The sequence below is a fragment of the Chiloscyllium plagiosum genome, chromosome 9 (assembly GCF_004010195.1).
Source record: "Chiloscyllium plagiosum isolate BGI_BamShark_2017 chromosome 9, ASM401019v2, whole genome shotgun sequence".
Classification (NCBI taxonomy): Eukaryota; Metazoa; Chordata; class Chondrichthyes; order Orectolobiformes; family Hemiscylliidae; genus Chiloscyllium; species Chiloscyllium plagiosum.
In genome coordinates, this window is record NC_057718.1 from 86507199 (window position 1) to 86520278 (window position 13080).

The following is a 13080-nucleotide window of genomic DNA, read 5'->3' on the forward strand; positions in this document are numbered from 1 at the left end:
TCCCCTCCCCTTTCCCCTCCCCCCGTCCTCTTTCCCCTCCCCCCGTCCTCTTTCCCCTCCCCATCATCCACCCACACCCCCCACTATCACCATTACTCCCTTCCCTTCCCCTTTATCATAGGGAGGGGGGGGGGTGCGATCCCGGGTGAGGGTGAGGGTGAGGGTGATGTTGCGGGTGATGTTGCGGATCCTCCTCCCTCCGCCGTGCCTCTGGTCCCTCCTCCCCGGGTGTGAGTGAGTGAGTGAGTGAGAGAGTGTCCCGGCGGTGACTGTGTGGGTGTGTGCGCGGAGCCTCCCCCTCGGGCCCTCGGGGGTGGGCCCTGGGCCGGACCATGAGCCGCTGAGTTGTTGCTCGGCCGCCGCTGGGAACCATGCCCGGGCCTTGGGCGCTGTCCTACCGGCTGCTGGCGGCCTGCGTGTGCCTGAGGGCGGCCGGAGCCGTGTCCGAGTCCGGGCAGCGGCAGCGGAGATCCGGCGGAGGCTGGGGCCCTCAGGCCGAGGCCTTGGGCCGCTGTGAGTCCGAACTGAGCCCGATGCAGGACTACATCATCCGGACCCGGGATTCGCTGAACGCCGGCGCCGCCTTCCTGAGCTCCCCGAGCGGTATCAGCAGCCCGGCGGAGTGCGTGCGGGCCTGCTGCCGCCTCCCCGGCTGCACGGCGGCGGTGGTGGAGCGGGGGCGGGCCAGAGCCGGGGGAGGAGGGGGAGGCCTGGACTGGGCCCGGGGCCTGAAGCTCAGCCACAACAGCGCGGCCGCCCTCAGCTGCTACCTCTTCAACTGCACGTACCGAGGCCGCGATGTGTGTCGCTTCTCCCCGCATCAGGGATACAGCAGCTTCACCCGGGGACACAGCGGCAACTGGCAGCCGGGGCCCGGTCACCATGGCAACCGTGAGGGCCCTTCATCCTACAGCACCCTTTCAATCATAATAACAGGGGTAAAAAGCCAATTCAGTCCTGGTCTGTATGTGCTAGTGGAAGACATTTTGCTAGTGAGGGTAGGTCCTTGTGTATATTAGCCTGGGTTTGAGCTTTAATGTGATGTGAAGATCACAGCTGAAGAGACATCCTACTGGTCACCTCTTTGATGCAGATAGAGGACTCCCTTGCTCTGAATGTTAGAAGTCAACTAGTCAACAAACCAATCAAGAGGAAACAGGACAAAGGAAGGGCTCTCTTGCTCTGAGTGCTGCTCGTCAGCCACTGTCAAAAAGAAACAGGATGAAAGGATTTCAATTAGCCTGTAGAGCTAAACATCTCAAACCTAACTGTTCAACGGCCAACATCACACCATGTATTCCTTACTGACCTGTATATCTATTAGCTTTCATTTTTGTTTGGACTCACTTCTCATTTCTAATCTGTGTATGTATATTGTGTCATTATTTACTCTCACATTTTAGCAACTAATGCACTCACTCTTCTGTTAACTTAAGAAAACCTGGTTAAAATAGGTCCTTTTAAAATATATATTCATTTGGTCTGATAGAAACATATCTACATGGGAAAGATCCTTTGTAAATTAACCCTTTTATGATCAACTGAATACGTGGGTGAAAAAGATGAGGAAACACTTCATCCCTCATCAGGGTGCTTGACAATTTGATGTATCCCATCTAGAAACATGATAATGTTGGGTGCTCCCCTAGAGGTCTGGTTGTAACAAACTGTGGCCTTTTCTGGAATCTGCTCATTACAATTGTCTATGTTACAATAATAGCAATACAATAGAGCATAACTGTTTTGGGGATACTCCCATATATAACTCCTGGAGCTGTGAAAAGGTGGTGCCTGTTAACTATTAGACCACAATTTAAAATAAATTTATTTGATCTTATTAACAGGCACAAAACTAGTGTCAGGTGAAAGTTATACAAGTACATGCATAAGGAATACATGCATATGTATTCAATTTTTTAATCTGAAGTTTGTAGAGTGAATGAAATCTGCTCACTTGACACTAAGTTCACACATTATTGCTGTATATGAAAGTGAATAACAATCAGACAATATTATTTACTTTAATTTGGCATGTCTTCATTACAGAACTTAATAATGCAAACGTACGAACTTTAATACCTCATCTATTTGATTTGGCATTATCAGATAACTCCTGTGAACACATCATTCAGTGAAGGAATATATAATTAGTGCACCTGATTTCAACAATAGTCTTTTTTAAAAATGCTGCTAATTTTGTTGAAAATAGATAGATCTAATAATGTTTTCTCCCAAAAATAAATTCTGCAAAATAGATTATTTGCATATCAGCAATTGTTTCAGTACCTCAGATTCACGTTTCGCTTACTAGAAATTAATCTTCATGCATGAAAAGATTTGCTTTTGAACTAGGCTTAATATACAAATAATCAGTCTCACAGTATGCTACAATTTGCCATTGAGAAAAGAATATGGTTTCAAAGTGAAAATGAGAATTACAGCATTTTCAGGTAACAAGTATATGCAGTATTTCTTAGAACTTGTTTTCTGCTACGTGCTGGTTTGTAGGTTTCTGAAACTTGTGTAATTTATAAACGCTGTTTTTCATTAAGTTCATTGTGGTTTAAAAGTAAACTCTCTCATTACACATTAATTACATGTGAATAACTTCATAAGTAAAAACAAAATACACAAACGAGGACTTGGAACAAAATGAGAAATTAATATCATGCTATTTGAGGAAGTAAATGTTTGCCAACTGAACAGGTTGATTATAAAAAAAGATTGATTTGACCAGTATAGAAAATGCTGTGTGCACCAATGTACTAGTTACAATAGACTGTGTAGCACTGGGATTTTTAGAATCAACCTGTTATTACATACCTTTGGAGCAAGTGGGACTTTGCCTCGGAGATGTGGAGACCGTACCACTGCACCCAAGAGCACAGAATAGGCTTCATTATCAGATATTTTCTAAATTAATTTGTTCAGAGATGTTAATAGACATCTCTAGAGCTGGTAGGACTTGAACTTGGGCCTCCTGGTTAGTTGTGACACTAGGAGAAAGTGAGTACTGCATCCTTCACCAGGATGAAGAAGGGCTTATGCCTGAAATGTCAACTCTCCTACTCCTTGGATGCTGCTTGACCTGCTTTGCTTTTCCAGCGCCACACTTTTCAACTCTAGTTGTGATACTATTCTGACAAGAGCCCTTCAATTTTAACAACAGCTGGAACGACATGAAGTTCAGATTAATTGTGATAGCTGTAGTAAATGGGCACATTTAAGAGATGAAATAAGGCAATCTCAACTTCTTTGATCCAAACTAAACATCCTTTCCTTAGAACTACTAGTCTATGCTACACCAGCATTTACTAATGTAGGTGTCAAGGCTCAGGTTTGCTACCATATTTGCCTCCTTCTTCCCTTTCCCCACTGTTCAGTGATATATTGCCAGGCAGCTGCAAGAGTGGACCAGAATACAGTTAATGAGAACTGAGGAGAGACCTCCTTTAAGTATTATTTGTTCCTCCAGTCAGGGTCTTCAGTTGATGACATCTTTGATCCCTCCAGGTCTGTCTAAGCTTTCTCCTTCTTCCTCAAAATTGATTGCATTCAGCACTGTGAGATTCTAAACAGAAGCAATGAGTAGTCTCTGGCCTGCCATTATTCTGTTTGGAGTTTGGTATGGAAACAAAATAACTCTAGGTCCAGAAATTGCCACCAAAATGTTGGATTTGATCTGCACACTTCCTCCAGATTTATTCAGGTGTGACATTCAGTGAGTGATACCATGATGCTAAATACCCAAAATCCTTCATTTGTGGATGAAGATTCATCAGATGTCATTACAGTGCGTGTTGTAGCTGAGGTGACATTTACTTTTTGCATTTTTACTTGGATTATATCTTCATTTGATGATGTAAAAGCCCTTCACATAGCCATTTCAATCAGAGCTAAATCATAAGCAAAGCCAAAGACTCTTTGGCTCTTGTTGAGTTTCTCTAAAATTGTGTGAAATTGGTGAATAGTCTAGACTATACTTCAGATCTATATCTGATATAGTCAAAATGGGTACAGCAAATACAGAAATGAAGGTGGTGGTAACATAGTGGTAATGTCACTGCTCTAGTAATCCAGAACTCCAGGCTCATGTTAGAGGAATATTGGTTTGAATTTCGCAATGGCAAATAATAACATTTGAATTCAACACATCTGAAATTGAAAGCTAGCCTAGTAGTGGCCATGCAACCATCGTTATAAAGACTCATCTAATTCACTAGTGTCCTTTATGGAAGAAAACCTGTTATCCTTATCTGCTCTGTGACCTATGTGTGACTCCAGATGCGAAGAAATATAGTTGACCTTGAACTGCCTACCAAACCATGCAGTTCAAGGGCATCCCATCAATAAAATTTCTAAAAACTGCTAAAGTGGATTTATTTATGGCATGTGTTTACCTCCACATATTTGTTCTGCATTCACTGTGTCCAGATATCCATTATATACAGGAACAGGAAACGTTTTCCCCATTGAAGTCATGAAAATTGTGAATCTAAACAAATTTTTAAGTTGTCCGAGAAGCCAAAATGAAGACTGAGAAACTGTCAATGACAGATCATCAACCCTTTCCATGAACAGGATGTTTTACACTCTCATAGTTTCAGCTTCTGTCATCCTCATCCATTTGCCTCTTTATGAATGATTCTTAAATAGGTTACGTTAGGAGGTCAGTTGCCAAAATAGGTTTCCACTCTGAAACTACAAAATGAAGGAGAGCTGGAAAGAAGTCATTTAAGATTCCAAAATGAGTTGAGTGCAGATAGAAACTACTTCTGTGAAATAAATCTTGACATTAGAAATTCTTGATCATTTGTTGCCCTTTACATAGAGGTCATTAACTGGTTGAACAAGGGATGACTAATCTGTATTAATTTTGCCCCCAACCTCCCTATGTGAATGAAATGATGAACAGAACATTTTCTGTCCACTTAAGAGCAGACAGGGTTTTGATTTACTGTCTTTGATGAAAGAAGTAATCTGAAACAGTGCAGTGCTGTATGAGAGTTTTGGCTCAGATTTTGTGCTCATGCCTCTGGAGCAGGACTCAAACTTGGAAGCTGCTGATTCAGAGCACGAATATTACCAATAGAACTAGGCAGATCACCTTTCAACTTGTCATGCTTTTATAAATGATTCAAGAGACAAAAAAAGCATTTTATAAGTGCTTAGTCAGTGCATTTTACAGCTAAAGCACTGACTCCCTCGGGACCTTGACAAGGTGAGTTTAGATTTACCTTGCTGTTTGTTTGCTCTCCGGCAGGAAATGATGAAGCCCCCCACTGTGATGCAGGTCAGGATTTGGCCTTGTTACTGCCCACTGACTGGGTGCTGCTGGACGGGAGAGGCAGTTCTGACGATCGGGGAATTGTCCGATATGAATGGACGTTACTACAAGGAGATCCGTCAGTTGATATGAAGGTATTTGATTTCTAATGGAGTTTCTCCCTGCCGGTCTGTGCTGTGTTCTCCCTTTTTTGATGAAAGGGTCAAGGGGACAGATGCTATGACCTGAACTAACAATCTTAATAATCACCTTCAAATTGGACCTATTGTAGCCCAAATTATTATGATCTGTCTGCATATCAAACACTGTGAGAAGGAAACTGAAAATGCTGGCAATAATGGGTCAGGCAGCATTGTGGAGAGGGGAAGAATGTTTTAGGCCAATGATTTATCATTAGACTCTCGACAAGAAAGACTGAATGATTAAAATGTCCAAGAATTCAAGTCTGTATCTTCGACTGATAGTGTTTATGAGAATGAGGCACTGAAGTCAGAATCCAGTTAATGGTTCTGCTGTGAATACTGTCCTGGGCCCATCGATAACATTCGTCTGGCGCTTAAGTGCAATTGTGATAGAATCTTGGAATTGGAATTTTAGAAACTTATCATTCTCAGCCTGGAATTTACTGAACAACGGTACATTTCCCCAGGAAAAGCTGAAAGTAAAACACAGCAATCTGCTTTACTGTGTCAGTAAATTGTGTCTCCTTATTTCTGGAGTTTTGCATTCAGTTGGACATCTATTCAGCGTTACCTGTTTCCTTGTTGCTTGTTATATAACCTGTACACCTGTGTTTGCATAGTACATGAAGGACAAAGAAGTCAATAACAGAGCAGTAATGTTATGGTAATTGGAATAACCTACTGAAAGTCAAATGCTGCCAACTGGAGTTATCACAAAACTTAGATTTTTTTTAAGTAAGTATGCAGAATTCCCATTTACTGGTCTTTTAGACCCAGGTTGACAGCACAAACCAGATGTTTGTACTTAACAGAAATTACTATTTTTTGCAAACAAATAGATTCTAGCTATAGGTAAGGAGTTAATAATCACCGAATAACCATCTACCTGAAGTCTTAACACTGTACGTTACTACCACCTCTGGTTAAGAGGTGCCAGTCACTCTTGCAATTAGTTTCAGGACATTAACTTCCACTACTCATCATTTGCCTGTAAAGCAATTAATGGCACATCGTTGGAGGTATAATGCAGGGAAAATGTGAGACTGTGCACTTTGGAAGGAAGAATATAGCAGCTGAATATTATTTAAATTAAAAAAAGACTGCAGACAACAACAGCATGGAGGGATTTGGAAGTTCTCTTGCATGAGTTGCAACAAGCCAATATACATATTCAGCATGTAATAGGGAAGGCAACTGGAATGTTGGCCTATGTCAGTGGGAATGGTGTATGAAAATAGGAAAGTGCTGATAAAACTATACAAGACATGGGTCAGACAACACGTGGAGTTCTGTGAACAGGTCTGGATTTTTATCGAAGGAATGATATACTGGTATTTGAGGCAGTCCAGAGAAGCTTCACTAGGCTGATTTTGGTTTTGGAGGGATTTTCTTATGAGGGGAGGTTGAGTAGGTTGGGCCTGTAATCATTGGATTACAGGGGTGATCTTACTGAAATGTACAAACTTCTTAGGGGACTTGACAGGATAGATGTAGAGGCATTGTTTTTCCATGTGGGAGAGTCTTGGACTGAGGTCATAATCTCAGAGTAAGGAGTCATGCAGTTAGGACAGGTGAGGGACGCTATTTTTCACTGAGGGTAGTGAATCTGTGGAATGCTTTACCACACAGGGTTGTAGAGACTGGGTAGTTAAGTATATTCAAAGTTAAAAATCACACAACACCAGCTTATAGTCGACCATGTTTATTTGAAAGTACTAGCTTTCAAAGCACTGCCCTTTCAACAGGTAACTAGTGGGGGGATTGTAAGACACAGAATTTATAGCAAAAGGTGATAGTGTCATGCAATTAAAACGATATATCGAACCAACCTAGATTGCTGTTACCTCTTTCATTTTTTTAGAATGGTTTGCAGGTTTCGGTTCATTAATATATAAATCCTAGAACTTCTTTTCAGTCACATGCTCGAGATAACTTAAGGTTTTATATTAAAAGAAAGTGACAGCTCAGTTCAGACAGTGTATTAAAGATGTTAGTGTGTCTGCATCCCAATCTTCAGTCAGACTGGTTGTGTTTCCAAAATACCAATTTATAAAATGTTATATGGATTGACTGCCTGCAGATTGTGTTTTTTGAGCAAAAATCCGCAAGTATAAATTTATGCGGTGAAATTGTATTAGCAGGTGCATTCTATTTTTGCTCAAAAAGCACACAATCTGCAGGCAGTCGATCCATATAACACTTTATAAATTCCGACTTTGGGAGTAGGATTGGACTGAGGGTGATTTAGCAGTTTGGATCAGAAATTGGCTAGCTGAAAGGAGACAAGATAGTGGTTGATGGGAAATGTTCATCTTGGAGTTCAATTACTGGTGGTGTACCGCAAAGATCTGTTTTGGGGCCACTGCTGTTTGTCATTTTTATAAATGGCTTGGATGAGGGTATTGAAGGATGGGTTAGTAAATTTGCGGATGACACTAAAGTCGGTGGAGTTGTGGACAGTGCAGAAGGATGTTGCAGGTTATGGACGAATATAGTTAAGCTGCAGAGCTGGGCTGAGAGGTGGCAATGTGGAACAGTGTGAGGTGATTCACTTTGGAAGTAGTAATAGGAATACAGAGTACTGGGCTAATGATAAGATTCCTGGTAGTGTAGATGAGCTGAGAGATCTCTGTGTCCATGTGCATAGATCCTTGAAAGTTGCCACCCAGGTTGATAAGGTTGTTAAGAAGGCGTACGATGTGTTAGCTTTTATTGGTAAAGGGATTGAATTTTGGAGCCATGAGGTCATGTTGCAGCTGTAAAAAACTTTGCAACCGCATTTGGAGTATTGCGTACAGTTCTAGTTGCCGCTTTATAGGAAGGATGTGGAAGCATTGGGAAGGGTGCAAAGGAGATTTATCAGGATATTGCCTGGAGGGAAGGTCTTATGAGGAAAGGCTAATGGACTTGAGGCTGTTTTAATTAGAGAGAAAAAGGTTAAGAGGTGACTTAATAGAGACATACAAGATGATCAGAGGATTAGATAGGGTGGACAGTGAGTGTGTTTTTCCTCAGATGGTGATGGCTAGCATGAGGGACATAGCTTTAAATTGAGGGGTGATAGATAGAGGATAGATGTCAGATGTAGGTTCTTTACTCAGAGAGTAGTAAGAATGTGGAATGTCCTGCCTGCAACAGTTGTAGACTCGCCAACTTTAAGGGCATTTAAAGGATAATTGGATAAATATATGGAGGATAATGGAATAGTGTAGGTTAGATGGGCTTCAGATTGGTTTCACAGGTCAGTGCAACATCGAGGGCCGAAGGGCCTGTGCAGCGCTATAATGTTCTCTGGGTCTGGTGGCTTCTCACCCAAACATCCAAAGGCCCAGTCTGTTCAGCTACTTGGGAGCCAATCACATAATTGTAAGCAGTCAGGAGGCGTTTGTCATTCAATAACTCGTCACTTGTCCATAGAACGATCAGCTACTTACTGACAGCCGGATCTCCATTCGTACACAGCTCCTTGGCTTTCCCCACTGTTTAAATATTATGAATGTTGGGTAACTTGCTTTTAAAAAGTGCATTTTTCTTTCAACAATCCTTAGCTTTTAAAAGTTTTTTTTTTTCTTTTCCCATTTCAGTCCACAATCAGACAAAAAAAAGAACAATAAAAAGGTATGGTCTTTACATTAGGTCCAGTCAATAACTTGCTGGCAGCCTGCTGTGTGAGTTGAGAAGCTCTCAAACTTCCTTCTGACCATACTGAACAGCCATTCCTTTTTCTTGTCTAACTACATTATACTAACATGTCTGAATTTAAAGACAGAAACTGAGATAAAGTAGAATAATGGCTGATGCACAACAGTATAAAGTAATAATTCATTCTGAAACACACCATTGCTTTATTGTTCACCTTACTATCACTTGCCTCTTCTCTGCTGTGGCTTCACCCTTTGACCATCTTTCAATACTATGCTCGATCTCAGTTGGCTGTCTCTTTCATCTGCCAAGATCAGGTTTTCCCTTGCCTTTTTCTGCTGCTCTATAATAATTTTCAACTCCCTCTGAAGTGCCCCCAAGCTTTGAATATTGCATCTAGGCAAGAAATGAGTTAAAGGATGTCGTAGAGTTATACAGGATGGAAACAGACCCTTCAATCCAACCAGTCCGTGCCAAACATAATCCCAAATTAAATTAGTCCCACCTGCCTGCTTCTGGTCCATATCCCTCCAAACCATTCCTATTCATTTACTTATCTAGGTATCTTTTAAACATTGTAACTGTGTCCACATCCTCCTCCACTTCAAGAAGTTTGTTCCACATGCGAACTACTCTCGGTGTAAAATAAAATTGTCCCTCATGTCTTTTTTTAAATCTGTCTCCTCTCACCTTAAAAATATGCCCCCATACTTGAAATCCCCTATCTTAGAGAAAAGACATCTACCATTCTGTTCAAATATTTGACCCCCTCCCCCAACTCCCAGTCGCAACCTTTAGTTTATTGATTTCTGTTCCCGTCAGTACTTCTCTAAACCTGCCCTTGAAACTCTCCCTTTTGAATTCCAAAATGTCATCCTACATACACTTCTCCTGTCACAATCTCACTCAGGGCCATGATGCTACCCCTGTTAACTTGCACTCTGCTGCTACATTCTACCAGTGTGCTTTAGATGTATGTTGCATATTAAAACAAATGCTGATTTTTAACTCTATAATCTGGAGTATGTTTCGTGCTTTCACACTGTAATCCGAAGACCTCTGCATCACTGTAACACAGTAAACCTTCCTTGGGATATTCAGGTAACTTGAAAAAAATGCAAAATTTATGTAAAGTTTGTTTTCATGACTTCAATTCAGCTGTTAATCATTATAAACCTTGTGAATTACACTGTTATTATCAGGGGAACATGAATTGCATGCTAAGTGATAGCATTACAAAACTGATGGAAAGTTATTCAGTGCATCTCTAAAATGAAGAAGTATTATGTTTTGTTTACCATTGCCAGTTTTGAATCAGAAGGTCACGGGTTCAAGTCCAGTTGTCGAAATATTATCACAAATAAAGACTTGGGCTCAGGAGTGTTGCATTTGTGGATATTTCAATTTTGGATCCAGATGTTCAACAGATCCTGTCTGCTTCCCCAGTTGAATGCAATGGGCAGAAGGATTTGAGAGACGTTGACAAAATTTTCTCACTTGAAGGGTGGTGGGAATCTGGGACACTCTGCCTGAGAGAATGGGAGAAGCAAAGCCCCTCATCCACAGTGTAAACGAAAAGTGCTTGGAGTTCACTTGGAAGTGCTGAAAGCTGGAGAGCTACTCGCCAAGAGCTGCAAAAACACAGTGGTGATGAATAGCATGTTTTTGGACAGCAAAAATACAGTCAGCCAAAGGTTTCCTCCTGTGCTGTTTTGTGCCTTTTCCTAAATCATTCAATATTTTCATACTTAGAAACATCAAAGGAAACTGCCCCAGTGCCCTGAACAACATTTATCCTTTAACTAACATCAGTGAAACAGCTTATCTGCTTGTTATCCCATTGGCTTTTTTGTGATCTTTGTGCACATAGCCTGCTCCATTTCCAGAATTACAGCCGTGACTGTGCTTGGTGATTGTAAGACATCTTGAGGTCATGAAAGGCACGAAGTAAATGTCAGTCTTTCTAACAATTGCAGCGAGTTAATTTCAATAATAATGCAATCCAGATGCTAATTACTATAATATTCTTATAACTGTGTTCAGTTGACTTGAGTCCTTTTGTGAACATCTAAATTGGGAGCCCCTGGCATCTGCTTTGCCATTCAATAACATCACGGCTAATCCAATTACTCCACATGCCTGCCTACTCCTAATTACCTTATAGCCTGTTACTCCTGCAGAATCAAGCTTACTTCTGCCATTCAAAGACAAGACTCTGCTTCCAGTGCCCCTTGAGGAAGACTGTCTCAAAAGAATCACAGTTTTTGTGAGAAAAGAATTTGCCACATCTCTGATTCAACTGAGTGCACCGTGATTTTTAAACAGTGACATCTCATTCTAAATTCTCCACAAGTGGAAATATTCTTTCTACATCCAACTTTTTGAGACCCTCAGGATTTTGTATGCTTCAATCAAATTGCCTATTACTTTTTTTAAGCCCCTCTGGATACATTCTTGGCTTGTTCAACTTTTCTTCATAAGGCAATTGCTCATTTTAGGTATTTATCTAGTAAACTTTCTCTGAACTGCTTCTAATAGGTTTACACCCTTTTTTTTAAATGAGAATCCCAGGGCTGTCCCCTATTCCAGATGTAGTCTCACTTGTGCCCTGTTTAACTGATGCATAACCTGCCTACATTTGCATTCAATTTCCCTCGTAATAGGCAATAACATTCCATTACCTTTCCTGATTACTTGCTGTAACTGGAGAATCATAGAATTATACACAAACAAAAACAGAAATTGCTAGAAAAGCTCAGCTGGTCAGTCAGCGTCTGTAAAGAGAAATCAGAGTTAACATTTCGTGTCTGGTGACCCTTCCTCAGAAATAGAATTACAGAGGAACCTCGATTTATCCGAACAGGATCTGAAAGTCCCATAAAACTATTACAGCAAAGAAGTGCTGGGGACAATGGTGCAACGATCTTTGTCTTTTGTTTACAGGGTAAATGAGGATTACTTGCACTGAAGAAGAATAGATTAGATTACTTACAATGTGGCAACAGGCCCTTCAGCCCAACAAGTCCACATTGACCCTCCAAAGAGCCACCCACCCAGACCCATTCCCCTACATTTACCCCTTCACCTACGGGCAATTTAGCATGGCCAATTCACCTAACCTGTGGGAGGAAACGGGAGCACCTGGAGAAAACCCACGCAGACACGGTGAGAGTGTGCAAACTCCACACACAGTTGCCTGAGGCGGGAATTGAACCCGGGTCTCTGGCGCTGAGAGGCAGCAGTGCTAGCCACTGTGCTGCCTAATTGCAACAAAGAGGTGTTAATGACACTGGTGCAACAATCTCAGTCAGTCAATTGTAGCAATTTGAAATAATTTTAACACACAAAAATGTCTGACATGCTGAAGGATTTTAAATGCAGGTCAAAATCAGTGGGGTCTTCATTCCCTCTACAACTTTGTTCCGAGTACATATCTGATATAACTGATCAGGTTTGTTGTACGTACTTACCATGTTTGTGAAGAGAAAATGGACAGCAGTGACAATTGTACAGAAAAGCGAGATCCTACAATCTTGATTGTGGTGAAAAGGCACCAAAGATTGCACAAGAATACAACATTGGAATAGCAACAGTGTCTGACATCAGGAAAGCAAAACTGGTGATTGAGAAATTCATCAACCAAAGTGACACTTCAAATGCATTAAAGAGAAAATCCATGAAGCCAGCAAAAGATGAGCAACTTGACCAAGCTGTATTTTTGTGGTTTTCACATCAGCATGAAAAGGGGATTCCCGTATCTGGCCCGATGATACTAGAAAAAGCTGCCAGTTTCCATGAACGACTCCACGCCGGTGAGTCTGATCACAGATCATCGGGCTAGTTACAGCACCTCAAACATCATGGCATCGGGCAACTCGGCGTTCTTGGAAAGCAGAAGTCCATGGTTGACAGCACCGTGGAAGGATACAGACAGAAACTACAATCCATCATTCATGAAGGAAAGTATGA

The 13080-nt window shown here is 41.4% G+C and overlaps 1 protein-coding gene across 4 annotated transcripts in view; it reads left to right on the forward strand.

Moving 5' to 3' along the window:
* The first annotated feature begins 184 nt into the window (after positions 1-184).
* lrp11 (low density lipoprotein receptor-related protein 11) overlaps positions 185-13080 on the forward strand; it is a 34861-nt gene continuing 21965 nt past the window's right edge. For 2 of the 4 annotated variants that reach the window (XM_043696450.1, XM_043696453.1), the window contains exons 1-2: positions 185-891; positions 5264-5421. In XM_043696450.1, the coding sequence (XP_043552385.1) occupies positions 372-891; positions 5264-5421 (678 nt within the window). In that variant the 5' untranslated portion in view covers positions 185-371. The remainder of the gene's footprint in view (positions 892-5263; positions 5422-13080) is intronic. The other 2 variants (XM_043696452.1, XM_043696451.1) reach the window with 2 other exon arrangements.